At 34.7% G+C, this 27,142-nt stretch overlaps 3 protein-coding genes across 10 annotated transcripts in view; 2 read left to right on the top strand and 1 right to left on the bottom strand.

Annotated features, from left to right (window-relative positions):
• The window catches only part of nxpe3 (neurexophilin and PC-esterase domain family, member 3), a 17,173-nt gene extending 8,520 nt beyond the window's left edge, over positions 1–8,653 (top strand). For both annotated transcript variants that reach the window (XM_051119879.1, XM_051119877.1), the window contains 5 exons: positions 923–1,081; positions 1,543–2,312; positions 2,774–2,841; positions 4,194–4,394; positions 6,770–8,653. In XM_051119879.1, the coding sequence (XP_050975836.1) occupies positions 989–1,081; positions 1,543–2,312; positions 2,774–2,841; positions 4,194–4,394; positions 6,770–7,335 (1,698 nt within the window). In that variant the 5' untranslated portion in view covers positions 923–988 and the 3' untranslated portion in view covers positions 7,336–8,653. The remainder of the gene's footprint in view (positions 1–922; positions 1,082–1,542; positions 2,313–2,773; positions 2,842–4,193; positions 4,395–6,769) is intronic.
• A 2,716-nt stretch (positions 8,654–11,369) lies between these two features.
• On the bottom strand, positions 11,370–17,397 carry mpc2b (mitochondrial pyruvate carrier 2b). Its single transcript, XM_051119873.1, has 5 exons — positions 17,063–17,397; positions 14,408–14,448; positions 14,221–14,305; positions 14,037–14,148; positions 11,370–11,804 (listed from the first exon to the last, which is right to left on the bottom strand). The coding sequence occupies exons 1-5, from the start codon at positions 17,160–17,162 to the stop codon at positions 11,759–11,761; spliced, it is 384 nt and encodes a 127-aa protein (XP_050975830.1). The 5' UTR covers positions 17,163–17,397; the 3' UTR covers positions 11,370–11,758.
• A 1,470-nt stretch (positions 17,398–18,867) lies between these two features.
• Positions 18,868–27,142, top strand: part of dcaf6 (ddb1 and cul4 associated factor 6) — a 40,220-nt gene continuing 31,945 nt past the window's right edge. For 4 of the 7 annotated variants that reach the window (XM_051120106.1, XM_051120105.1, XM_051120102.1 and 1 more), the window contains exons 1-3: positions 18,869–19,298; positions 22,498–22,559; positions 26,618–26,710. In XM_051120106.1, coding sequence (XP_050976063.1) covers positions 19,211–19,298; positions 22,498–22,559; positions 26,618–26,710 — 243 coding nt within the window. In that variant the 5' untranslated portion in view covers positions 18,869–19,210. Of the gene's footprint in view, positions 19,299–22,497; positions 22,560–26,617; positions 26,711–27,142 lie in introns of all 7 variants that reach the window. The other 3 variants (XM_051120101.1, XM_051120104.1, XM_051120100.1) reach the window with 1 other exon arrangement.

Genomic DNA, 27,142 nt, shown 5'->3' with positions numbered 1-27,142 from the left:
TTTGCTGCTAATTACAATTTTATGTTTTCTATTGACACATTCACTGGGGTGTACTCATTTTTGCACCATTATATTAAATTAATTTGTTAGAATTAATAGTTTCAGTTTTCGCTTTGTTAATGACTAATCTAATTTAAAACCAACAAACCAGATTTGCACAAACATTTAGTCGTATAGAATCCATAGAAAGTATTAATTTAAAAGAGAGATGGATGTTTTTATAAGACATCTATATATGAAGAGTTCAGATGCAAAAGCCTCTAAATACATCTGACGTATTTCTTTAAAATGAGCATTTCTTTCTGGTTACTTTGTATAGGTTTCTATGTAAGTACTGGTACTTCTGATTGGGCTGAGGCTGGAAGTTAGCGAGTTTGAAGTAAAAGTATTTGATGGACGCGTAATATGTGTCGAGAGCATTCACTCAGTATCATTATCTCATTTTAGACCGAGACGGCTTTTAGCTGGTTTTGCATCTGAACTCTTCATATATATATCATGATTTTCCAAATTGGTATTCGTGAAGGAACTGCAGGGGGTTTATGAGTTTAATGAAAAGCTAATAATGAATTAATTTAAAAGACAGATGGATGTTTTTATAAGAAATCTACCAGAGTGTACTCATTTATGCTGGGCACTGTTATTAACAATACATTAAGCATTACATTACATCAAGATTTCCCAAACTGGCATTCGTGAAGGAACTGCAGGGGGTTTATGAGTTTAATGAAAATGTATAATTAATTCATACATTTGTAAAATTAAAATAACAATCAAAATAGAACATTGCTAAAAAAAAGACGCCTGAGAACATGCAAATGTGTAAGTTGTTTAATGTTTAATGGCAGCCTGATTTGACGTAAAGCCATTATAATGTATTTGGATACTGCTGTTTACATATTATTTTGGTCTGTTTGATTAGCATGCAATAATGGCCAGCGATGATCCGCTGTAGTGCTGGACAGGAGGATGACAGAAAGAGGAAACCATGGAGAAATACCTTCCCAAATATCTCCCATTCTTCACTCTGCTGGGTCTGTCAGGACTCTTATTCTTGCTGTGGAATATCACCTCACTGGAAGTAAGTAAAAATCATAGGATTGTGTCACAGCTTCACAGTAATAAACAGGAAAACTATGATCTGAATTTCTGTGTTTCTCAATTTATAAAGCAAAATCATCTATTGGCCTGCTGGTTATTTGTGCTGAAAAATGTCTAATTTTCATTTAGCATTTGCATCATCTTGCAATGGTAACAAGTTTATGCAAGCTTTCATGGTTTCAGTTGGGTCACATATTTTCATTATTTGTGCGAGACTTACTTTTCATATACTAGCTAACTACCTAGAAGAAGACAATACTACATTTAAGTGGCTTATGGTCACACAGCAACAGATAATTTTTTGTAGACGTAAATGTAGGATGATTTTTTAAAATTATTTTATTTAGCACACAGCAGTAAATTATAATTAGATCATTCACTTATTGCCATGTTACAATTTTGTTTGTTCATATTAAAGCTTCAGTGTTTTGTCTTCTGCAGGGCTGGAACTGTCAGACAGTATCTACCTTCTATCAGCTTCAGAACAGCGTCCAATCAGTCTTAAAGACCTCTGAATATTTTCTACCGGTGGAGTTTAACTACTCCTTCTGCGCCCACCTCGGCCAGGAGCCCACTGCAGAGGAAACCAGGGAGGAGAGCTATCTTCTCAAATCCATTGCCTGGCCAGAGCCGTCGATCTTAGGACTGCCGTTGCGTCAAAGTACCGATCCTGCACAGAGCTATTATAAGATTCAAGACCCTGGAGATCTGCAGGTGGGTGGGCAGCTTGTAGTGAAGATACAGATGCAGAACTTTTTGGGTCAGCCCAAAAAACACGGAGGAGACTTCCTTGTTGCACGACTTCACACGCCAGAACTGGTGGCAGGTGTGGCTGGAAGAGTTCATGACCACAATAATGGAAACTACACTGCATTTTTCCCGCTCCTTTGGGCAGGTGTTGCCCAGGTGGAAGTGACTATGATTCACTCCAGCGAAGCTGTGATGGTCCTCAGGCGATTGAGAGAGGAGCAGTCGGACCGAGTGTTCTTCAAGAGCCTCTTCCGCTCAGGGTACCTCTCTGAGACCACTTTATGTAATTTGTGTTTGCCGCACAAACAGCAGCCGCTTTGCAACTACACAGACCCCCAGACTGGAGAACCCTGGTTCTGTTATAAGCCCAAGATGCTGGACTGTGATACACGGATTAACCACTCAAAAGGAGGGTATAAGAAACACCTTCTCACTGTTTATGAGTCACAGTTCTTCCAAAGGTGAGTGAGAAGTTAAAAGGCTAGTTGACCCAAAAATGAAAATTCTGTCATTAATTACTCACCCTCATGTCGTTCGAAACCCGTAAGGCCTTCGTTCATCTTCTGAACACAAATTGAGATATTTTTGATGAAATCCGAGAGCTTTCTGCATAGACAGCAATGGTACTACCACGATCAAGGCCCAGAAAGGTAGTAAGGACGTTGTTAAATTAGTCCATGTAACATCAGTGGTTCAACCATAAATTTATGACTTTTCATTTTTGGGTGAACTATCACTTTAAATCTATTTCTGCATTTAGAGTAGTGATTGAGTGATACTGTTGATTTCTGTTGGCCAATGCAAATATCTACTGTGCACAGAATGCAGATATATTATAAATACTTCAGTTTAATGATAAACATACACCTTTTTTCATGAATACTTTCTTCATGAATGACACTTTGATTTTGTTTTGTTCTAGTGGAGTAAATATCAAAATTCCAATACATTCTGCAGGAGTGGACAATGTGACTGTTCAACCTGCTAAAGGTATTGTGGCCTATATAATATTACATTTACACTGTCGTTCAAATGTTCGGGGTCGGTAAGAGTTTTTAAAAAGTTAATAATAGTCTACTGGTGTTATATCTTCAGTCATTTTGAATTTGAATGACCTTAACTTGAGATTTTTTTAAAAGCATTTTCATAGTATTATTTCTGTTTGTACAACTTGTAGTTCATGCATCTTATTGATATTTAACAATGGATTTAACATTTACATCAAGTTGACATGTGGTGCACTTGGAATAGAATTTTCTTTAACTAGAGGTTTAATAAAGAAAAAGTTACGTGAATCATGTTGTAGTTACATTTTCAAGTTAACTAGATAAAAATAATAAACAATCGAGAATCAGTCAAATGTTCTGGAAAAATCAAGATTTTAAAATTTTTGCCATATCGCCCAGCCCTTAGCTGAGTCTGTGATTAACCTCCCAACGTACCATCAGCATGACATTAATACAGCAACAGAGTGGCTGTCCACGTTACACAATAATTTGGCTATTAATTGAAAATGATTTATGAGAATGATGCAGTTAATAAAGACAATGGCTATTATGTTTGAGGACTGCTTGCAAGGCTTGTCATGATACAGTGGTCTGAAATGGAGAGAGAGAAACATCAAACAGCAAGTGCACAGAATATACAGTATGCGGAAGAAATAATACTTATGTCAAAAGAAGGGTTTTTTTTTTTTCTGTCGGAAATCATTCTAATATCATACTAATCTTCTGATTTTCTGCTCAAAAAACTTAAAAAAAAAAAAAAAAAAAAAAAAAAAAAAACCTTAAAAAAAAAAAAAAAAAAAAAATATATATATATATATATTATGTTGAAAACAGCTGAGTAGAATTTTTTCCGATAAATAGAAAATTCAGAAAAACAACAGTTATCTCCCCCCCAGAATTTTGAACAAATGTATCCAGCTGTTTAAAATATTAATAATAATAATAATAATAATAATAATAATAAAACATTCTTGAACAGCAAGAATGATTTCTGAAGGATCATGTGACTGGAGTAATGATGCTGAAAATTTAGCTTTGATCACAGGAATAAATGACATTTTAAAATATATTCAAATAGAAAACGGTTATTTTAATTAGTAAAACAATTTCAAAATTTGACTTTTTTTGCTGTACTTTGGATCAAATAAATGCAGGCTTGGTGAGCAGAAGAGACTTCTTTAAAAAACATTAAAAATCTTACTGTTCAAAAACCTTTGACTGGTAGTGTATAAGAACAGTAATAAAAGGTCTGAAGTTCTCATCAGCATTTTTCATCAGCAACATTTCCTCATTTTTTAATTTTTTTTTCTTTTTTTTTTTCCTATTTCCTTCCAGTACAAACCAAAGGGATACACCTTGAATTCACTCCTTCTGGTTACTACTACCAAGGATCATGGAGACCATTGAGTGGGGTCGTCATGCGTCCGTTTAATAGCTCTACAGCCATAACACAATGTCTACGAGGGAAAATGCTGTACCTGTATGGAGACTCCACTGTGCGACAGTGGTATGAGTATCTCATTGCCCATGTTCCAGGTCAGTAATATTTTGACTCAACTCTTTTTAAAGGTGATTTTTAGACCATTTTTGTTGCTTTTGACTACATCTCCAAAATGTTTTCAGTCAACCCATTGTCAAAAAAGTAAAGCATGAAAAAATTCATGTGTGGAAAGCTTTTCTGTTTGGTTATCAGGGATGCACACTTAAAAAAAAAAAATCAACATTTTAGAAAAAATTGGGGGTGGGGGACTGAGAGAAGTGACAGGGAATGAAAGACAGTCCAGGCCTGTTGAGTCATCAAAAAAAGCAAAACAAAAGAGCTCTCAGCTTCAGTGCTTAAAGCACAGCATTGTGTTCTTTTACACGATTCAATGATTTCAGTGTCTCAGAGCAACTCCGTTTGTACTAAAAGACGCTCCACACAAACTCAATCTTTGGTGCTGTGAATTTGGGTTGCTTATAATGTGCATCTAAAAATGCAACTTACAGCAACCATCTTCCTGAATTTTTAATGAGAATCCTTTATAAGCAGGGGTGCACATAAGTGCGCATAAGTCCACAGGTCTGCAAGCATGACCAAAATAAGAAATGTGCTGTGTAAATAATTTCAGAGTGCGCATTTGCATACCGATATGGTTGACAGCTGTTCATGCACAATTACCATTTTAGATCGACAAACTGTAATACTATGTAAGATTTCTATTCGAACTGAAAGCATAATTCTAGGCTATGCGCTGCCGTTTTCAAAGTACAATGCAAAAATGTCACATTTCATTCATTTACTGATGCGCTTCACTGACGCTCTATAATCGGAAGCACTAAACCGAGCAGTGCATATACTTACTTGCCGGCAATCCGCCAAAATAAAATCTGATTTTAGGTTCGAAAATGATGAAAATTCATATTAAAAAAGTAAATATTATCATTTTATTTTGAAGTTCACTATAAAATATTTGTATTTTTACTTAATACTCCATTTTTAAAAAAAAATACATAATAGTATTACCACAGTTTTTGTTTATTTAAAAAAGCTAAATAAAGTGGAGTGATATTCTCACTATTATTAATTAATTGATTTAGACTTATATTTAATGGGTCACATTATGTGCAAACCTGATCTCTTATGAAACCAGGCTGAAAAACTTGTACACCCCTGTTTATAAGTCTGTTGTCAGCAAAAGAGACGCTTTATAATTTCCCTGTGTTTTTAAAAATGTTTGCATGCAAAGAAATGAAGACATCCATGAATTTTACTCTTGTTCTGTAAAATAAAATTATTTTTAATATATTTTTTTTTAATGTGTTTTTTTTTTTTTTTTTTTTTTTTTACAGTACAATAGTCTTCATACTATAGTGATATATTTAATAGATGGTTTATTTATTTTTTATATTAGAATAAAATTAAAATAATAACTTTATAAAATATTTTTAATAATAATAACAATAATTATTATTATTATTATATAGTCATATTAAATAGGTTATATAAAAAGTTAAGTGAATGCCTCCTGAGACAACTGAAGTAGAGATATTTGTTTGTAGCCTAGAGTGAGTTTTTCCATATACCTTCATACCAAATAAGTATTTTAATGGGGTCATGAACTGCCTTTTTTATTTTGTACTGTTCTCTGAGAACCCTTATAAGGTTATCAAGATTTTTACATCAAAAAACATCATAATTTACTATTAATAATAGGCTATTTTTTGTTCTGTTTTTAACCCCCGTCATCAGAGCGCTCTGTTTGAATAGGCATGGCGGATTGTAAACTTTGAAGTAAAAGTCCACTGCAATGATTGGCTAATAGTTGTGTATGTTTGACAGCCTACATTCCTCATAGATGAACTCTGATGTGATTTAGTTTAAAAACGCATAAATACTCAGTGCATATTAAACGATCTGTAATAACAAAGCAATAGTGACTACGTAATAAACAAACAGTTACTCAACACTACTGTCGGATCCAATATAGTCGGTAAAGCATTGTCTTTCAGTTTCAATCTTTCTGAAAATCCCACCTTTTGTTTGTGAACGAATCCGCTGTAAAATAAAGCAATAAAAAATAAAGTTTATCCCCTCTTTCCCAATGTTGGGATCAGAAGGAAAGCTGTTTTTCCACAGCTTGGCACTGCATAGCATTTTGTTGTATTCGAAGCAATCTTTATTGTTTGGTTTCTGTGCTACATGCACAAATCGGTAGGCGGGGCTAAACAGGCAGTGATGTAGAAGCAGGCGTTGATGATCTTCTGCAGAGGCGGGGTTTAGCCACACTATTATGTCATAAAGTGGCACATTCCACAACCTGTCGTTTTGGCAGACAGGCTTCAACATAAGCTGTAAAGTTTTAAGTTCTGAAACTTACAGAATGGTTCAATGAACATCTCACTCTCTGTTTTATCTCACAATATTATAGAGTTTAAGGAATTCAACTTTCATAGCCCGAAGAATGTTGGCCCGTACATGGCAGTGGACAGCAACCACAACATACTATTGAGATACCGCTGCCACGGACCACCGATCCGCTTCACATCCGTGTCCTCGGCTGAGATGCACTATATCTCTAATGAGCTGGACGGCTTGCGAGGGGGCTCGGACACAGTGGTCCTTATTAGCATCTGGTCGCATTTCAGCACTTTCCCAGTGCAGGTGTACATACGGCGTCTGCGCCACATCCGCAGAGCAGTGATCCGGCTGCTGAATCGAGAACCGGCGACTTTGGTACTGATCCGCACGGCCAACCTCCAGGTACTAGATCCGGAGTCCAGCTTGTTCAACAGCGACTGGTTCTCCCAACAGCTTGACGCAGTACTCCGAGCCATGTTTAAAGGTCTGAACGTCCAGATGGTGGACGCTTGGGAGATGACACTCGCCCACCACCACCCTCATCAGCTACACCCTCCACCTGACATTATATCAAACATGGTTAACTTTATTCTTTCGCACATCTGCCCAGTGAAGAGAAAGAGAAGGCGAGGCTAAACTTCTCAAGCAGTATTGACGGGCAGTTTGAGGAACTGATGAGACTTAACCACTTAGTGGTTATCTTCCGTACCTCTGTGTGTGGGATCACCTCATTTGCTATCTGTTCAGCCATTGTTTGCTATCTGTTTGGGCTTGAAAATGTTTATAATTATTTTGCTGGCAATATTAAAATGCAAAAACACCATAAAGCAAACAGTGAATGTAGCACTTTATACTTTCATGGCAATATCCTGAGGTATACAGAATCTTTAAGTTTAAACATTTTCTAACGAGAATAGATTATTCCCTCATGAAACATTTGTAATTATAGAGAAAAAAAATCATACAGGGTTGGAACGACATGAGCGTGACTATATGATGACAGGATTTAAATTTTTGGATAAACAATTCTAAATAACACAGCCATACATTAAGGCTGCAGCTGTATAAAAATGAAATATTAAATTATTTATATATAAAGTGGTTTGTGACAGAAAAATAGAGAACTACTGAAGAATTATATACAGAAGTTATATAAGAGCAATATGAACTATAAGTGCAAGCACAAATGCTTCTGTGCCTTGGTAAATAGATTGTGTTAGCTGGTCATTTTCTGTATCTGTCCAGCTGACATGTGGTCATGTAACAAAAGTATGAAGAGCATGCAGCTTGCTTTTTGTTTTTTTTGGGATCTAAGGGGTATCCGGTGTCATCCAGAGATATAAATTATACTAAGTCACTTATCTTTGTTACTGTATAAGTATTAACATTAGTATTAACTTTGTCTGTTATGCCCTTGATACTTTTTAATTGAATTTCTCCCATTCTGCATTTACCTCTAAAAGATCCAAAAATATATACAATAGTTATACCATATGTTCTGTCTGTTCTATGTTATGTATGCTAATGCAATGTAAAAGACGTTTACACTCCAAAAATGGTAATTTAAATTTTTTTTGGAAGAGTTGTTTACAGTCAGTTCATGTGCCTTATTTAACACTTACTGTTTTAGAGTTCATTTGTTCTGTTCCATTTTTATGTGTTTTACAGCTGTGAAACTGGGTCTCTGCCCAAGGGTTCCTAGTGTTTTTCTGTTTGTTTGTTTGTTTTGCAATGACAAAGGAAGTTCTTAAAATTCTTCATGCGTCCAGTGTTCATGACTCACCAAAATAAATGAATTCGTCAGCGTCCATTGTGCTTTTGTCTGAATGTCTTTTGTCTTTTGAATGATCTCTGGCACTGCATATGAGTAAATTGTTCTTTGATGCATTAAGGAAATTATATAAAAGATTAAATTATTATAATAATAAGTAAATGCATTTTGTAATAAATCTAAGAATAACCGAGATAAAAACTATTCCAGATTCACAGAACAAGAAAAATTCATAATAAAGGCTTAATAAAAAGGACAAACAAAGGGGAGACTAATAAATTATGAGAGTTCGAAAATATTTTAAAATATTACAAAATATATAAAACTGTGCTTCATACTAACTACACTTATGTATCTTTTAATAGGCGACATTAGCAGGCATTATGAAAAAAGAATGACTTAGCTGTTTTAAATTCACTGTAAACAACGGCTTCACGGGGCTTATTGTTTTTATAAATTGTTTTTTCCATATATGTAGTAAGGTTTCACAAAATAATACAGCGCAAATAAAGTGCAATGATATTAATAAAAACATTCTTCCGCCAAACAATGTAGTTCCTCAGAAGCAGTTGTGGTTCCAACAAAGTGGTTGCCAAGCAACACACAGACGTAAACAAACAGCTGCGAACGCCAGCTTAACCAATCAGAATCAAGGACCGGAAGTATCCGTTTTATAACAAAGCTCTACGGTTCGACATAAATCGATTCGTGGATCGATTCTGCGATTTTTAAAATATATGAAACTATCTTGAATTAATCCTGAGCATGTTTTTAACAGCAGATGGCACTGCGTGCGTTAGAAACAGCAGTACTCTACTTGAGTCCAATTTGACACACACACACACACACACACTTGAACCTAAAATAATTGTTCATAAAGTGGGCTGTGTTTACGTTTAAGCGGCAATCCGTAATTTTTGTGTGTTCAATATTTTTCCAAGACGTGGCTTGGCTTATTCTGAATCACTACAATATGGTAAATTTTTATATTCGCACTATTTCAGACTATTTCATGAACCGCTGCGGAGTAGCTCAGTACCTGCGTGATTCGTCATAGACATAAACATAAACAGAGAGACGTAGCTCCGGCTACATTGTTCTTCGCAAGACGCATGCAGTTCTGTTTAATAGCTGCTAGAGCACCGAAAGTTATGGACTGCAGCTTTAATCTCACGTCAGAAAACCATAAATTACAAGAGTGGGCTGTGTTTACATTAAAGCTGCAGTGCGTAACGTTTTTTGTGTGTGTTCAAAATTTAGAAAATGTATATAATAAGCGAGTAAGTTACATCATGAATCCATTTTACAAGCCGTGTTTTGGTTTATCCTGAATCACTACGGTACGGTATGGTAAGTTTTTATATTCGCACTATTTCAGACTGATACCAGTAGGAACCGCTGCGGAGTAGCTCAGTACCTGCGTGATTCGTCATAGACATAAACAAAGAGAAGTAGCTCCGGCTACAATGTTCTTCCGCATGCAGTTTAGTGATGGAAAGTTCGGATCATTTTACCGACTCGGACCTTTGAGTTTCGTTCAGCAAAATGAATCTTTTTTCGAGTCATTTCGTTTATTTTAGCAAAATATAATAAAAATGTTACGTGTTACTTCCCTAACACATCTACTGCTTACACAAACGTTGATCACACTACAAACAAGACAAAACTATAATGATATAAGAAACAGAAAAGATTAATTGTTTACCTGGGTCTTTAGTCTATGATTAGCTCACCTCACCTCTTACTGACAAGTTTTCGGGTTTGAGTCGTTCGTTCATCACGTGACAGCCCTATAAGCTTAACCAATGCCGTGTGAGCCGGAAAAAAGAATTGATTAGTTCATCTCTCGAGTCTTCGGGTTCGAGTCATTCGTTCATCACGAACACAATAACACAATCTGCATTCTCATTCACATTTCTTTGTACTAAATGCAGTTTCTTGTAGCACCACACGGCGCCAGCAGTGTACTGTCACGAAACCACATACGATAAGCAGGAAAGTAGTATTCTACTGCTTAGTATATACTATTTTAGTTTGCACATATTTGAAACATTATGTAGAACATTTCAAACACTACTATGTTGCATTTTGTCAAATGTGACCTCACTACATAACTTGAGCGATTTAAGTTGTCATATAGAAAATGGTTTATTATAATAATTTTGGTTGAGTCAAAAATAATGAGGTGTTAAAATTCACAGCTGATAACATCTCCAGCTCATATGTCTCACTGGAAATAGGTCAGTTTGTACGCACTGCATTGTGGGATGCTCTGGTTGTACACTGCACATTCTGGTCCAGTGTACAAAAAAAAAAAGCATACTATGAGCAAAATAAACATAGTAAAAATTGTATGAGTAATATAGTAGGATGATGCTCTTTAATTTTTTCTAAAAAGTAATTTTAAAGAATGTAATTTATTTATAATGCTGGATAAAGGTGAAAAACTAGACCAGGGGTGGCGAACGTCGGTCCTGGAGAGCCGCAGCCCTGCATAGTTTTGCTTCAACCCTAATCAAACGCACCTGAACAAGCGAATCAAGGTCTGAAGGGTTACTAGAAAGCACTAGGATGTTGCTGAACTCTGCAGGGCTGCAGCTCTCCAGGACCGGAGTTCGCCACCCCTGAATTAGACAGATGAATGCACATATGAACATTCAACAGCACACTTGATTATGAGGTCAAGAGGCGTTTAGTATATTTGATTTTAATGTTACTTTATTTTGAGGTTAATCAAAAATTTCCAATTTTACAGTACAGTTCAGTGCGTATTTTTTAATGTATGGGTTTTGACTAAAACAATTTCATGTTATGGATATGTAAAACTAAAAACAAAAAATTAAAACAAAAATAAAAGTCTATTACAGATGTTTAATAAATATTTCCTAAGAAATACATATAATGAAAGAGACTTTTTTTTATTTGGAGACATTCTGTTAACAGTATGACAGATGCTGAGTGAAGAAATTGGCAACTCAAGTATATTGGATGGAAAGCATCTTTATCGAGATGCAGGTTTTTAAAGAATGTACAATCATATTATCATATTATTATATTAATATGAATATGTAACATTTTGTGCGTTATTAACAACTGTAATAATTGTTGCTCTAGGTACTAGTGGCACAGAACAATGACCTGAAATCTAAAAGAATCAGATGATCTCTGATCAGAAAGAAAGTGTGTGGAGGCTCTTTTGGATGACTGATGATGGAGGGGAAGTTTCCGGGGTACCGGTCGAGGAGAGTCCCTTTCGGTCCTCTGGATGCACTTTACACAGGACTGGTATCAAGCCTGAGCTTCTTTATCCTTTGCCTTCTGTTCTCGGTTATACCTGTGGGGAATAAAGAGCTTGTATATTGAACATCCTCCAACTTAGTCACACACCTAAATTACCCAATATGCCGGAGGACCCAGTCTGCTTTATTGCTACCATTGAATGTTGTTAAAGCATAGCAAGATAAATTGTGAAAAAAGTTTGTTCTTTAATGGCACAACAGCAATAAAGCATATGGTTTTATTTAGAAAGAAAGTGGAAAATGGTCATGAAAAATTAAATGATGAGTGGTTTGGGTGTAAAAAATGTCAATAATATAACATATACATAATACATAAATATACCAATTTAGAAACTACCTGACATTAAATTAGACTAAGCAGCTGATTCCTTTTATAATCTCTTTAATTACATATCTATATGGGCCATTCTACAGAACTGATGCAAACTGCTGTCCCACAACCAAAAACACATTTAAAAAGCATTTCAGAATTCAAATCTTAGATGTTTACCAAGATCCTTCTATTATCTATTGAAACCAACAATAATATTTAAAATATCAGTATGCTTTATATATATAAAATCATAATTTGTCACTTGGGAGGTGGCTGTCCTGAACCCTAATCCCTAAATTTCAACTTGATTTTGAAAACAAAATCATGTCCTGCATTTTCACGTCACTACCGAAACACTGCATGTTTTAGTCCATTGACTGAGACGGATTTTAACTACTACATTTATGATCAGGAAATATTCATGTGCCACGTCATGTGCAAGGTGTGAGTAGACAGATCCCATACCATGTGCTAATTAGCATGGTTAACCATGCTAACCATGTGCTAATTAGCATCTTTGAACTTCAAAAGTATCTAAAATTGTTACTACTGACACAATCACGACCAAAATAATAGGTGAAGTTTTTTTTAGGTGTTATCCCATAAAATTGTCACCACCGTAACAGTCACAACCAAAACATGTCATCATTGTTTCGGTAGTGACAAAAGGGAACACATAATCCTTTATTTGGGGGAAATAAACAAAATTTTAGAACAGCTATGCAAATTTGTAGTATTTTAGTACATTTTAGTAGTATTTTAGTATGCAAGTTAAAATTTTGTAATGTAATGTGCTTGCTGTCACTACTGAAATATGTGCAGTCATGACCAAAATGGTTTTGTCAAAAATAAAGCATATTCAATTATCATCTAAGATATTATGATAGTGTTTTATTCGATGCATATTCAAACTAATGAATCCTTAACTTTGAAATCAGTATGATTCATTTTATGCCTTTTACAAAGAAAGATTGAACAAAATAGAACAAATCTCAGAAATCACACTTGAAATATTGTTAAAATTGTAACTTATAGATTTACCTCTAAAAGTTTTTAATAAAACAGCAAAAAAATATATTTACATGGTAGATGTAAACAAAATCTTAGTAGGCCAATAGCCTTCTTAGTAAATTATATACTACTGTGTTTCGGTAGTGACAAATTTGGGGAGAGGAAAAATATTCCAAAACCTTCTGAAAATACAATATGAGAATTATCTGTACAATTACTAGAAATGTGTACCATGGATATTATACAATTTGCATACATACAAATAATTTGTGGAAAAAGACATTTTTTGTCAAGATGTTTCCAACTCTGACTGCATTAAACTTCTGTAGAATGGCTCATACAGCTGATGTCCCTGTGTCCTTCTTGGCATAAAGCAGAAGTTACATTTGTCTTTTCTTCCCTATTGTGAAATATGCGAAACAGCTTCTCAAATGGGAAAAAAAAAAAAAAACGTAGGGCGGCAATTAAGTTGGTCCAGCAGGAATTGATTGGGTCATTTTCATTTGCTATTGCTGCAATCTCATATGAGTGGCAGGTTATTGTTTTGGCCTCGCATCAGTGAACACGTCATTAGACATGTTGGTGAAAATGGGAGGAGAGGTTATTTTGATTGAAGATTACAAGGGCACGTAAATTAAAAAAAAAAAAAAGTGCACAGATATCATTTATAATAAACAAAAAATCCTATAAAAAATAATGCTGACTTTATTTTTTTTGTCACAGCTACTGACTGAACTAGAATTGGATCACATGCATCTGTTGTGAATGACGTGATATCAGGTGGATTTTACGCAAGACATCATGCACTTCACTGCCAGATTGATTGCATCAGCTCAAGGTTTGTTTGGAAACTGGACAAAAGTCTAAAACTCAAGAACATTCACCTTTTGCCTGTTTCCTCATTTAAGTGATTTCACAGCATGTATTGTGTGATAGTACTCACTTCCATATTCTGTAGAGCTGTGATCCTCCTGCACCTCCAACAAAGAAGTTTACAGCAAAGAGATTCCAATTTTTGGGTATGATAACCAATGAATACCTGGACCAAATAAGACCTGAAAAACACAGAGATTGGGATCTTTGAACTGTTCAGGTTTTTAAAGAAATGCTTACTGTGTGATAGATACCTGTGGCTGTCAGCACAGCAGACTGGGAGGTACTGAGTTTCTCTGCTGGACGCGTCAAATCTGCTAAGCCAGCTATGACCAGGCCCTGTGTGAAAATTAAAAATTAAATAGTTATCTCTACATATAAATAAATCATAGTATCAATCAATCCAAAGAACATCCAGATACTGTGTGTTATGAATCTTACCCATTTAAACATTGGTGCCCAGAAGAAAACAGTCTTTGGACCTAAACAAAAAGCAAATCAATACAGTTAAACTCAGGTTTCACATGTCAAATATTCACAGAGAATGCGTGCAGTTGTGACAGGTATCAGGTGATTACACTTACAAGTACTGACACAGAAGAGAATTATCAGGTGATTAAAAAAAAACTTGATCTTTACACTAAATACTTGTTCTTGCAAGTATGTTTGTGGTTGTGTTTTGGTACCAAATATGTGGAATATCTTTCCAAAACATAAAGGGTGATGTAAATAATTTTTTACAGCACTAAAAGAAAAAATTAAACCTGCTTGCCTGTCAGCTGATGCCTCTGTGTTATGAATACGTGCACCACACCATGGCAAAGCTCAGACTTAAACTGATTTTCGATTAAATTTTTCAATTAACAATGGCTGATGATACAAATGTTTAACCAATTATGGATTATTATCTGTGAATTATCACTGTTTAAATTTTCAGTATATAAGACTAAATGCACTATATAAGACTTAATATAAGAGTAAAATAATAGCAAGACTAAATGCACTACATAAGACAGAATATAAGACTAAATGCACTGATTGTACATAATGCAACAGATTTGTTTTAGAATATCTTAAAAAAAAATCCATTTTAATATCATTTAATAAAATATCAGTCATCCCTGACGCTAAGTAAATGAAGCTCTTCTTCTGCCAAAAATGAAACTGAGGTCAGAATCTATATGTCAGAAACAGCTTTTGTTCAATCTTTTGTTAGTTTCTTATCAGTCAAACTCTGCTTATCAACATGCATGTAATTTGATCTCGAAGTTTTCTACAACCAATGACTAGAACTACGAACACACTAATGTGAGGTTATTAGAACAGAAAATATATTCAGTTATTCAGTAACACAAAATATTACCAAGAATGATTTCTGTTTGTCAAGGGCACTTTCCACGAATACAGCACATATTGGTGACCCATAACTTTTTTTTTTTTTTACTTTCTCTTTCATTACATGCTAAATTAAATTCTTACATGTACAATAGATTATTGTTTTAAGTCAGAAATATCACAATACTAATAATTAGTCATATTAGCTGGAAAATTACAATCACAGACATTTTTAACAGCATTAAGTCATGTCCCAAAAGTTGAAAACACATCCTTTCACTGACCAACTGTTTAAAATGAAAAGACAGTGTTACTTCTCACTCATATTATGTTTTTTTTTTTTTTTTTTTTTATTATTCAAAGCCCCATTTTGCACTCAGAATAACTGAAAGTGCCAGAAAGTGTCAACGACACACCATGGTTTCCATGCAGGAATCATTCATACATAAATAAATACAAACATACATGCATAAAATTCTACATATTATACAGTGGCTATAATTCATTATCATATACACTAACAGTCAAAAGATTTTTAATGTTTTTTTAAAGGAGTCTCTTCTGCTCATCAAGCCTGCTTTCAGTTGATCCAAAATACAGCAAAAGCACTATTAAAGCACTATTTAAAATAACTGTTTTATATTTAAATATATTTTAAAATGTAACTTATTCCTGTGATCAAAGCTAAATGTTCAGCATCATTACTCTTCAGCGTCACATGATCCTTCAGAAATCATTAGAACATGCTGATTTGTGGTTCAAGAAACATTTTTTTTATTTTGATTTTTTTATTATTATTAATATTTAAAACAGCTAAGTACATTTTTTCAGGATTCTTTCATGAATAGAAAGACCCAAACATCAGCATTTATCTGAAAATAAAAGCTTTTGTAACATTATACACTATACCATTCAAAAGCTTGAAGTCTTTTTTTTATTTTTTATTTTTTTTTTGTGGGAAAGAAATTATAGAAATTAATACTTTTTTTCAGCAAGAATGCTTTAAATTAATCAAGAAATTGATGATAAAGACATTTATAATGTTACAAAAGATTTCCATTACAGATAAATGCTGTTCTTCTGAACTTTCTAGTCATCAAATAAATCTGGAAAAAAAAAAAAAAAAATTCTATTTGGCTGTATCATAATAATAACAACAATTATAATAATTGTTTAAAATAGCATTTTTTAAAAGCAGCAAATCAGAATATTAGAATGATTTCTGAAGGATCATGTGACTGGATTAATGATGCTAAAAATTCAGCTTTGAAATCACAGGAATAACTTACATTTTAAAATATATTGAAATAGAAAACATATTTTAAATAGTAAAAACATTTCAAAACTTTACTGCTTTTGCTGTATTTTCGATCAAATAAATACAGGCTTGGTGAGCCGAAGAGACAAAACAAAACAAAACAAAAAAACATTAAAAATCTGAGTGTACAAAAACTTTTGACCGGTAGTGTAGTTACATTTCAAACACCTTCTTAAAACATTTTCTGTATTTAAAACTTTAATTCTATTCTAGGCCATGCATTTCAAGGAGGCTAATTGTGATCTGTACCAAGCTCACTATTGCATTTGTTTTAAAGCACTGGAGTCATTGTTTTTGACCTTAAACAATGAAACAAAAACTGCTCAGGCTGCATACGGCTGCACCATCATATGCCACCGTTCAGGTTATGCTGCAACCTCAAGAGGTTAATAAGATCAGTATCAGTGACAAATAAGCTGTCACGCTAACAGCATTTGAGTTACCTGCAGGGTGGTTATAAACAGGTCTTAATTTAGCCGGCAGAATATGCTCGATCCTGTCCAGGATTCTGTGGTAAGAAGCTCTCAGCCCCACCATAGCCATGATGACTGCTAAACAAGCCGCTACCACTGCACGCACGAAAATACCGCTTAGGACGTGCAAAGCACTCTGCTGCTATTGATCCGGGATGTTTCCAAAAGGCAAGAGCCCGCAGTCAGGAAAACAAGACCTCTGGACGAGCATAAAGTACAAAGTCTACGTTATTGTCCTACTTTCGACCTTGCTAATGCAGTTCGCTGCTATGTTGTCGTGTCAGTGGGGACGCGTCGCAAAGCTAATTGCGTCATGACGTGGATGAGCCTCTGTGGTTAAGGATTGGTTAATACGGTCACTCCTCTTTATGTGATTGGCTGGAGGGCGTTCGCACGCTGTTAAAAGGCGGGGCCTGGTCAGACGCTTTGAAAAAAGAACCTGTTTTCGCGGTGATGTAGTAGAGTATAACAATTACAGGAAGATAATTGTGGTATGCCGGCTGGGCGTGGAAGTTTCCATGCATAAAATAAAATAAAATATTATAATGTGTATTATTGTGTTTTTTCAAATATTTTAATTCCCTTAATTAATTAATTAATTTATAAAAATAAATTGGATAGTGGGACATGTTACTTTTCTCGTCGCTTTTAAGTAGGGACCAATCACCAGTTTCCATTTTTTTAAATAAAGGCATTACTATGGGTTTGGTTTCTTCCACACAAATATTTATTAACAAGCAAATTAAAAGAAGTCACACTTAAAATATTATACAGATACAGGTACTTTAAAAGTATATGCAAAACATTTTTAAAAAAGTGCTTTCTGTGATATAGAAGAAACAATTGTGCATCTTGTATAATTTTCCCCCTCTGGTTATGTTATGTTAGTCATTTATTTATTAGTTTGTTTTTTTTAGTTTATTTCTTTATGTTTTATTTTTATTATTTATTTATTTATTTACTTTCTACCTTGTGTTATTTTTTATATTTTGTCCTCTATTGTTCTTGATATTGTTATAGTTATGTACTTGTTATAAAGTACATGGACAATAATAAAATAAATGAATGAATAAATAAATAACAATTTCAGGAAGATAAATGTGGTATGCTGGGCATGGAAGTTTTCATACATTTACATTAATTAAATTAATTAATTTAATTTAATTAAAAGAAGTAAACAAACAAACAAATATAAATGAATAAATAAATTCGGAACAAACATTCATTTGTTTTTATTTTTTTGTTTAATACAATGCAATGTGTTATTTAAATATACTACATCACGTTTATATTTAGATGTGTTTTGTCTATTTTGCATTATTAGTTGTACACTTTATTCTTGCTAAATAAGTCTGAATATTTTAAATATTTGAAAACTATATTTCCAATTTAATAGCAATTATAGTGTCGTCCAGACTGGTGTGTTTTTTAAAAATCTTTTTATTTACCTAAATAAATAAATAAATGTGATTATGGGACATGTTACTTTTCTCATCGCTTTTAAGTTGTGACTAATCACCAGTTTCCGTTTTAAAACTAAAGACATTACTATGGGTGGTTTTCATTAGCACGTCACTTACAAACTATTATTAACTAACAGATTCAAATATATTGTTTTTAATATTATAGTGTACAAATACTTTACGTGAAAATAATGGTGTTGAGATTTGAACTCAGTCAGTAATTTTCAGTGGGGTCAGTCAGGAATCGGCGTAACTTGTGCGCACACTTGACGCTCTCCAGAGCGACCCACTCATTACAGTCAACATACTGCGCGTCTCTCGCTTCCATTGGCTTTGGGCTGGAGATTGATTTGACGTACCAGAGCAGCAGAGGCTAAAGCGGATAGCCAAACAAGAACCACAATATTTTTACTACACCTCAAAGCAATCATGCACAAAGTGTCGGAAACAGATCGCCGCGGGGGCGTCGATATCGAGGAGTAATATTCTGTCATTCATCCAGTATCGGTTGTCGATGAACTTATAGCGACTATTAGGCGCTGTAAATAGAAACAATAATAACCAAACGCCACGGAAGGAAGGTAAACACAGAAGAAAAGCGTCTGCTCTCCCCGTTTTCATCCATGAATGTCTCAACATTAGAGGTTTAAACACCATGTCCTGCTCTGGCAACCTCATTTGGGATGTGCGAAAACGCGCCATCGGATGCACAGATCCATATGCGGTCAGGACAAATTATTTAGGTAAGAAACTACGACCAATATCACACCGTTGCACTTTAAAATCAGCTTGGAGACTTGTTGACCAAGACTTTCTAGGTGACAGCTGTCATTTGAGCTTGCACACAGGACAGGGACACTGGTTAAAGATCATCTGACCTGTTACTCTGATGCTGATCTGTTTTCTGAACGACATGTTATCGCTGTTATTGGTTACATTTTAATTAAAAAATAAATAAATTAAATGTCCAGCTGGTTTGTATAGGAAGAGCTCTCTCTCTGTCATTGTGTTGATTTTTAGATTTAAGGGGAAGTGCTACAGTTTTCGCTTTCATTATTTGCCTTGTGCTTTTACCTATATAAATGTCTCATTAAATATGCACAATTGCATATAAAAAGTGAAATAGACCCCACAGAAAATATCAATCTATCATGAGTCCTTTATTCAAAAGGTTATGTTCCAAAATATATAAACAAAGGTGGCAGATAAATGAGTTATTCAGTGGAATGTCAGTGCTGTGCTTTTCTATGCAATGAAAGTGAACAGAAACAAGGCCTGTTAGACTATAAAAAAGCAACGTGAATGCACCACAAACCTATATGATGTTTGCATTATATTACATGTCTTTTAAAGCCATACCATAGCTTTGTGTGAGGGTTTGACATAGAATAGTAGTGATGACAGAATTTTCAGTTGTCTAGGAGAGGAGATGCGTTTTCACTTATATAAATATAACTCGCTGCCTCTATAATTTAAATATTATGCTTTGATAGAAATAAATAGGATTGGTGCTCATGGCTTGACAGTGAAGGGTATATGACATTATCAGATCTCTAAAAGCCATTTTTACGCAAATCACAAAAAAAACCCTGTTATTTACCTTACTGTTGAATTTGTGGCTCTGTTATGTAGCACTCTGCAACATTGCACTTGAGCTGAGAGACCTGAGAGAAGTGTCAGCCAGTCTTGGCGGACTTCAAAGCACACTTATGTAATAGAATCCACCTAGTCTGACCCAAATATGTATTTTAGACAATACCAGGTTAGCTCATGAATGGTGAATTCTATGCAATTAATAGATGCTGCCAATATGTTCAGTCTTTGGTGTCTATGAGCTGTTTTTCCTCTTAATCTCACATTAAGACAGTGATGATAGCATATCATTCAGAGGGTTCCGTATTTAGCTCAGCTCTCGTTCGTGTTATAAAGCCTGGCAATGCTAACGGTTAGAAACTCAGACCAGCCAAAAGAACAACACAGAGAATCTCAGTTTTATGCATTTGTGAATGAATTGAGAGTGGAATTAAACCCACATCCATACAAATGTTAACAGTCTCCAGTCAAAAATCCTGAGATTTTTGCATGAATTTCAGTTTTTGCTTTCTGTTGGCAGACCATCCTTTGTGAGGTTGTACCATCAATGCGCAGTGTCATCTCGGGCTACTTCTGTTCTCCAGGCTCGCACCATTGAAAATGGTTGACCTAAGTTTGGCACTTTCTATTTGTAGCTCCTTATTACACAGGCTGAAAATACAGCCATGGAAAGATCTGTCTTTTACCAACCACATACACAGATATCTGCTTGTCAGGAATAGAAACATAAATGTTATAAACAGTGTTGAATGTGACTTGTTATTGTGGTTGAACAGCGCACCAGTATTGATGCGTTCTAAATCACAGTTTTTGCATGTCAAAAAAAATCTGAGGTATTTAATAAGAGATTGGACAAACAAAACAAAACAAGAACCAAATCAATGTGGTTGACATTAATACAGCAGTGTATGACAGGGTGTTTTCCATTTTTGTACAGCGACTCAGCAAATGCAGAAGGTAATGTAATAGTATCGTGGCAGTTTTCCAAAGCAATGAGGATATCAGCAGCCATTAACAATCATTCCAGTCTTCTCAGCCTCATAATATAGTTTTATGGTTGCTTCATCTTAGATTTACCCCATAAATGAACTTATATTTTTGTGCCTATTATTTATATAAACTTACTGTATAAACTGACTGTATAGCTAAGCTCAGCTTAAAGGGGTCATCGGATGCAAAGTTCACTTTTTCATGTTGTTTGAACATTAATGTGTGTTGGCAGTGTATGTACAAATCTAACCTATAATGATAAAAATCCATGCAGTGGTTTTTAATTAATCTGTAAAAATAATATCCCCTTTTTCAAATCGAGCCGTTCTCAGATGCCTGTCGTTGTGGCGTCACACCCACAGAGGCCGCTCCCACGGTAGTTGATTGACATGAGCGTCTTACCTCAGACCAGCTGTCACAGTCCAACCTCCATTATTTCGATGCAGGAGCAGGGATGTAAGTTAGACAAGAATATCTCCGATTGAGCGATTGAGGTGTTGTGTTGCTGGATGTAATAATGAACATAGTGGTCGTCATTTACTCCCGACATCTGAGCCACTGAAGATGCAGTAGATTACATTTGTTTGTGAAGGGAATGCACCTCCCGATCTACATAAATGTGTATATGTTTGCACAAATCATTCGTGATCCAGCTTCACCTACAGCAGAAGTGAGTATAAGGTTTTTTTTTCATGAATCTCTGCAATCACCTTTCCTAATAACGTGCTAGTTAGCAAGTTTAGTGTCTAAATGCAAAGTAAACAGGCTCGTCACTCCACAGAGAGAAGAGAGGGGCGGGGCGAGCAGAGCTCATTAACATTTAAAGCAACCTTGACCAGAACAGGATGATTTTTTTAGCCAAAGTGTATTATAGACTTTTCATTAAGTCCCTAAAGAATCTTATCAACTTGTGGAAAATGGGCATCCGATGACCCCTTTAAACAGATAGTTCACCCAAAAATGAAAATACTGTCATTAATTACTCCCTCATGTTCCAAACTGGTAAGAACTTTGTTCATCTTCAGAACACAAATTAAGATATTTCTGATGAGTATCCGAGAGCTTTCTGACCTAATCGGCAATGTAATTACCATGTTTAAGGCCCAGAAAGGTAGTAAAGACATCTTTAAAAAAGTCCATGTGTCACCAATTGTGCGCAAAGAAACAAAAATAACAACTTTATTTAACAATTTCTTCTCTTCTGCGTCAATCAACGTCCCTTTACAAGAATTTATAGCTTTGAATGAATGAATTAAATGTAGGGCAGGTCAAATATATGCCCTTTTATTATTCAGACAATGAAAATTATGTTGGACATGAGAACTGACACAATAAAATGTTTAAATTTTTTCTCTATAGGCAGAAGAGAGTTTGTGCAGCGACTGAAGCTCGAAGCCGTTCTCAATGTGCACGATGGATGCGTAAGTCTTTAAAGTCTTTGTTTCACCTGTAATGAAGTCTCTGGTTGTGTTTGATGCTCTTGCCCCCCCCAGCAGTCTTCTTTTGTTGCCTAATTTTTTTCCTTGATAAATGTGCCTGTACGAGAATGTGTCTGTCTGGGTTATTTAGTCTCGGAGGAATCACTGTGCTTGTATTTTGTGTGAGTGTGGTGTGTGCGTCTCTTTCTACCCACTTATCAGTGGCTCCTGTTCTTTATCTGTCAGTGATTTTTAAACTCGGAGGCTGATAGGCGCCAGACAGACATTGGGGACGTCATATTGTCAGTGCTGCTTTACTGCTGGGATGACCAACAAAGCCATGTACTCTAGTTTAATTGCAAGCCTTGCAAATGACAAAGACTCCAATATAACCGTTAACAGGCTTTAACAGACTCCCAAATCCATGGCTGGAGCAGGTTTCAGTTTGTTTGTGTCAGTGAAAATGATTCTGCATTTTGGTAGTCTCTGGTAACCTCTTTCAGTCTGAGTGTGATAGTAATAGTGAAGTGACCACTGTGAGCATTTGTGGCCTAAACATGGGTAGAAACACAGCAGGAAAAATGGCAGCTTTTTAATATGATCTACCAAGGGTGGATCACAATAAGCAGATACAACACGTCACCTTTGGAAAGCACCAGCTGGTAGCTGTAATAATTACACCATCTGGCTGCAATGAGCATCTTTCTCAACTGATGGCCATTAAAAATATTTGTATCTCTGAATGTATTATGTGTATTCTGATAATATACACTACTGTTCAAAATGTTTGGGGTAAATAAGATTTTAGTAAATTTAGTGAATATAAATTAATTAGTACTTTTATTTAGGGGTAAAAGGCACAAAATTGATCAAAAGTTAAATTTTTTTTATAATGTATTTTTATTTGAAATTTTAAATTTCTGTTTATTTCCAAAAACAGATAACTTTTTTTTTTTTTTTTTCAAAAATCATGTTTTTTATTATGTTATCATGTATTTATTGTGTTAGCTGTATTTTTTTGTTGTTTTTACTTAAAGGAGATACAGATAATTACAGATAATTTACTCACCCCCTTGTCATCAAAGGTGTTCATGTCTTTATTTCTTCAGTCGATAAGAAATTATGTTTCTTGAGGAAAAGATATCAGGAATTATCTCCATATAGTGGACTTCAATGGTGCCCCCAAGTTTGAACTTCCAAAATGCAGTTTAAATGCAGCTTCAAAGGGCTATAAACGATCCCAGCCGAGGAAGAACGGTCTTACCTAGTGAAACAAATTCGGTCAAATTGACAATTTATATACTTTTTAACCTCAAATGCTTGTCTTGTCTCGACTCTGCGATGCGCATGTGTAGTCTGTGTAATCCGGGTCAATACAGTTAGGGTATGTCGAAAAACTCCCATCTCGTTTTCTTCTTCAACGTCAAAATCGTCCTACATTGCTGTTTTACCATTTTTTTGGTAAAGGGCGTTTGATCTTTTCTGCATGTTCACTTTGTAAACACTAGGTCTGTACTTCTGCAGCGATGTAGGACGATTTTGAAGTTGTGGGGAGAAAAGAAGATGGGAGTTTTTCGACATACCCTAATTGTCTTGACCGTATTGAACAGGTAAAAAAACAGTTCACACAGACTTAGACAAGACAAGCATTTGAGGTTTAAAAGTATATAAGTTGTCAATTTGTTTTCAAAATGACCAGTCGTTTTGCTAGATAAGACCCTTCTTTCTTGGATGGGATCGTTTAGAGCCATTTGAAGCTGCATTTAAACTACATTTTGGAAGTTCAAACTTGGGGGCACCACTGAAGTCCACTATATGGAGATAATTCCTGATTTTTTTTTTTTTTTTTTTTTTTCCTCAAGAAACATAATTTCTTATCGAAAGCCATGGATGACAACATCTTGGATGGCAATTTATGTTCTGGAAGTGAACTTCTTTTTTAAATGAAAAAAATAACCCAACTACAGTCTCATTGAGATTAATTGGAATGCACAATGAAAAAAATATGATTTTTGGAAATGGTTAAAAGTTATCTGTTTTCGCAAGTGAACTCTTCAAGTAATCTTAAAAAAAAAAAACACAGTTTCTAAGAATAAAAAATGTTAAAAATCTGAGAAAAATCTATTTTATGTATATCAAAATGCAATTATTTTAAATTGTAACAATTTCACAATATTACAGTTTTTACTCAATTTTTGTTCAAATAAATGCAGATTTTGTAATCACAAAAGTTGTTTCAAACCTGTATGAGTTTCTTTCTTCTGTTTGGCACAAAAGACGATATTTTGAAGAATGTTGGTAACCAAACAGTTGACGGTAGCCATTGATTTCCATAGTATTTTTTTCCATACTATAGAAGTCAAAGGCTGCCGTCAGCTGTTTGGTTACCAACATTCTTCAAAATATCTTCTTTTGTGCTCAACAGAATAAAAGCTGATGCAGGTTTGGAACAGGGTGAGTGAATGATGACAGAATTTTTTCATTTTTAAGTGAGCTATTCTTTTAAATAAACAGACTTTTATATGATCATAAATAACTAATTAAATAAATGTCAGAATGTGTAATGGACCCTTTTCACAAGCCTGTGATGATGCGTTTCAACGGTCATCATCATCATAAATCCTTTAAAGTTTTTTATATTTTTATTTTTAAATATGTAAGTACAGTTATCACCTTTTCATCAAGTTACAGAAAAACTAGTTAACGCTATGCAAGGGTGTTTCTAATGCTGCATCTATGGGAGGGACGGTAAATTTGATATTGTTCTCTCCTCTGACTGCCGATATCAGTCTCTCTCAATTTTTTCCTTTGACTGAAAGTCGTGAAAACACTATTGTGTAGTTTTTCTTTTGCTATTTGAGCAAATGGGAATGCAAAAAATAAATTTGTGGTACTCTCTCATTCACTGCTCTTGGATTTTACCCAACTATGACGACTTCCGCTATGAGAAATCCGGACATGTGAGAAAGGTCCGTAGGGTTTGAAAGCAAAAGGTTGCAGATGTAGCATCTAGATAATGTTAGCTAGTGTTCTAAATCTAGCTGTTGATTTGTATTTCCCATAAATAAACATATACAACAAAGATACACATCTAATTGTCTCCCTAAAAAAGAACATGGAATTTGTGTCTTTATTGCTTTATAAAAGCTATTCCTATTTATGGAAATTGCTAACAGATGCAGTTTATAAACAGTTTGTTTATTCCGTTTTATCCGTCAGATGGCCTTCTTCTTTCACTGTTTTTGAACTGTGTCAGCTGATGTGTAAAATCAGGCCAAATGCACAGAAAACCTGTGCATTTTTAACTGCAAGAAGAGATAGGTGTCTTTTATCACCTGACTTTGGGGTACCGTTTCAGGTTCCTTTCCTGTTTCATCTCAGACTCGCCACATTCACTAATGGCACGGTTCAGGCTGCTTTCAACGCTTGTTATTTTAACTTGCAGTGTGTCTTACTATATCCAACACAATCTAATTCCATCTCCCCACTACACAAAGCAGAGCTGTAGAGTGAAAAGCGGAAGAGCAGAACGAGGGATAAATGCTTAATCCCTCCCAGTAATGTTATTTTAGAAAGGCAGAGGTCAAAGGAAATGGACCCTGTGTGATGAGGTTTGAGCTGCTCTAGAAAGAGGAGGAAAAGCGTGTATCAGCCTTGAGTTAATGAAATATTGATCGCTTGCTCTTAAAGGCACAGGCAGCACACGCTACCTCAGTCCATTACAGCTCTAAAATCTTAAAGCAGGATTTTATGTGATGGTTAAAATAATGACTATATCAGTGGTGCTCTGTTAATGATGTCAACAAATTGAAATTGCTTTCTTCTGACAAACAATAGTTCTTCAAAATATCTCCTTTTGTGTTCCAATGAAGAAATCTTATAGGTTTTTGAATCAATGATGACAGACTGTTCATTTCTTTTGAACTATTTCTTTCAAAGAAATTTATAGAGATGCTAGATATTATAGAGATATGCTTATAGAACAGAGAAAATTAGCTTTTTGTTTTAAAAGTAATCAACACTGGATTTTAATTTTAGCTGGTATTTATGTTTCTTTAAAGGTTAACACCATATCCTGGAATGACACAGGAGAATACATCTTATCAGGTTCCGATGACACCAACTTGGTTATCACAAACCCTTACAACAGAAAGGTAGGTTAACAAATGATATGAATAAAACCGTGTTTCACTTTAGTAATGTTTGTTTTAAATTGGATTATTTTGAATCACTGGCATACAATCTGTACCATGTTGGTTATCGGGCTATATTTATGTATTATTGGTTTCGTTGATATTGGATATGATGTCTAATAAAATCGAATGTACATATACAGATTACATGTATATATTACCTTTACTACCATCTAATACTCAATCTCTATGAACTGAGTCATAATTTAATAACACTCTTATTAAATTGCTTTTTTTTATTAAACACTGCTTTTATAGGGTTTTATTTTTAATTGATTTAGATAAAACATTATTTAGATTAAATTGCACGGAATATAGAATTTATATTTCAATATCATCCATATATTAGTTATTGGCCATAACAGGAAACTATTGTCATCTCTATCAATCAGT

Source organism: Labeo rohita, chromosome 9 (genome assembly GCF_022985175.1).
Source record: "Labeo rohita strain BAU-BD-2019 chromosome 9, IGBB_LRoh.1.0, whole genome shotgun sequence".
In the NCBI taxonomy this organism is placed as follows: domain Eukaryota; kingdom Metazoa; phylum Chordata; class Actinopteri; order Cypriniformes; family Cyprinidae; genus Labeo; species Labeo rohita.
Note: the sequence above shows the minus strand (reverse complement) of the source record. Positions and strands in the feature narration are given on the sequence as shown.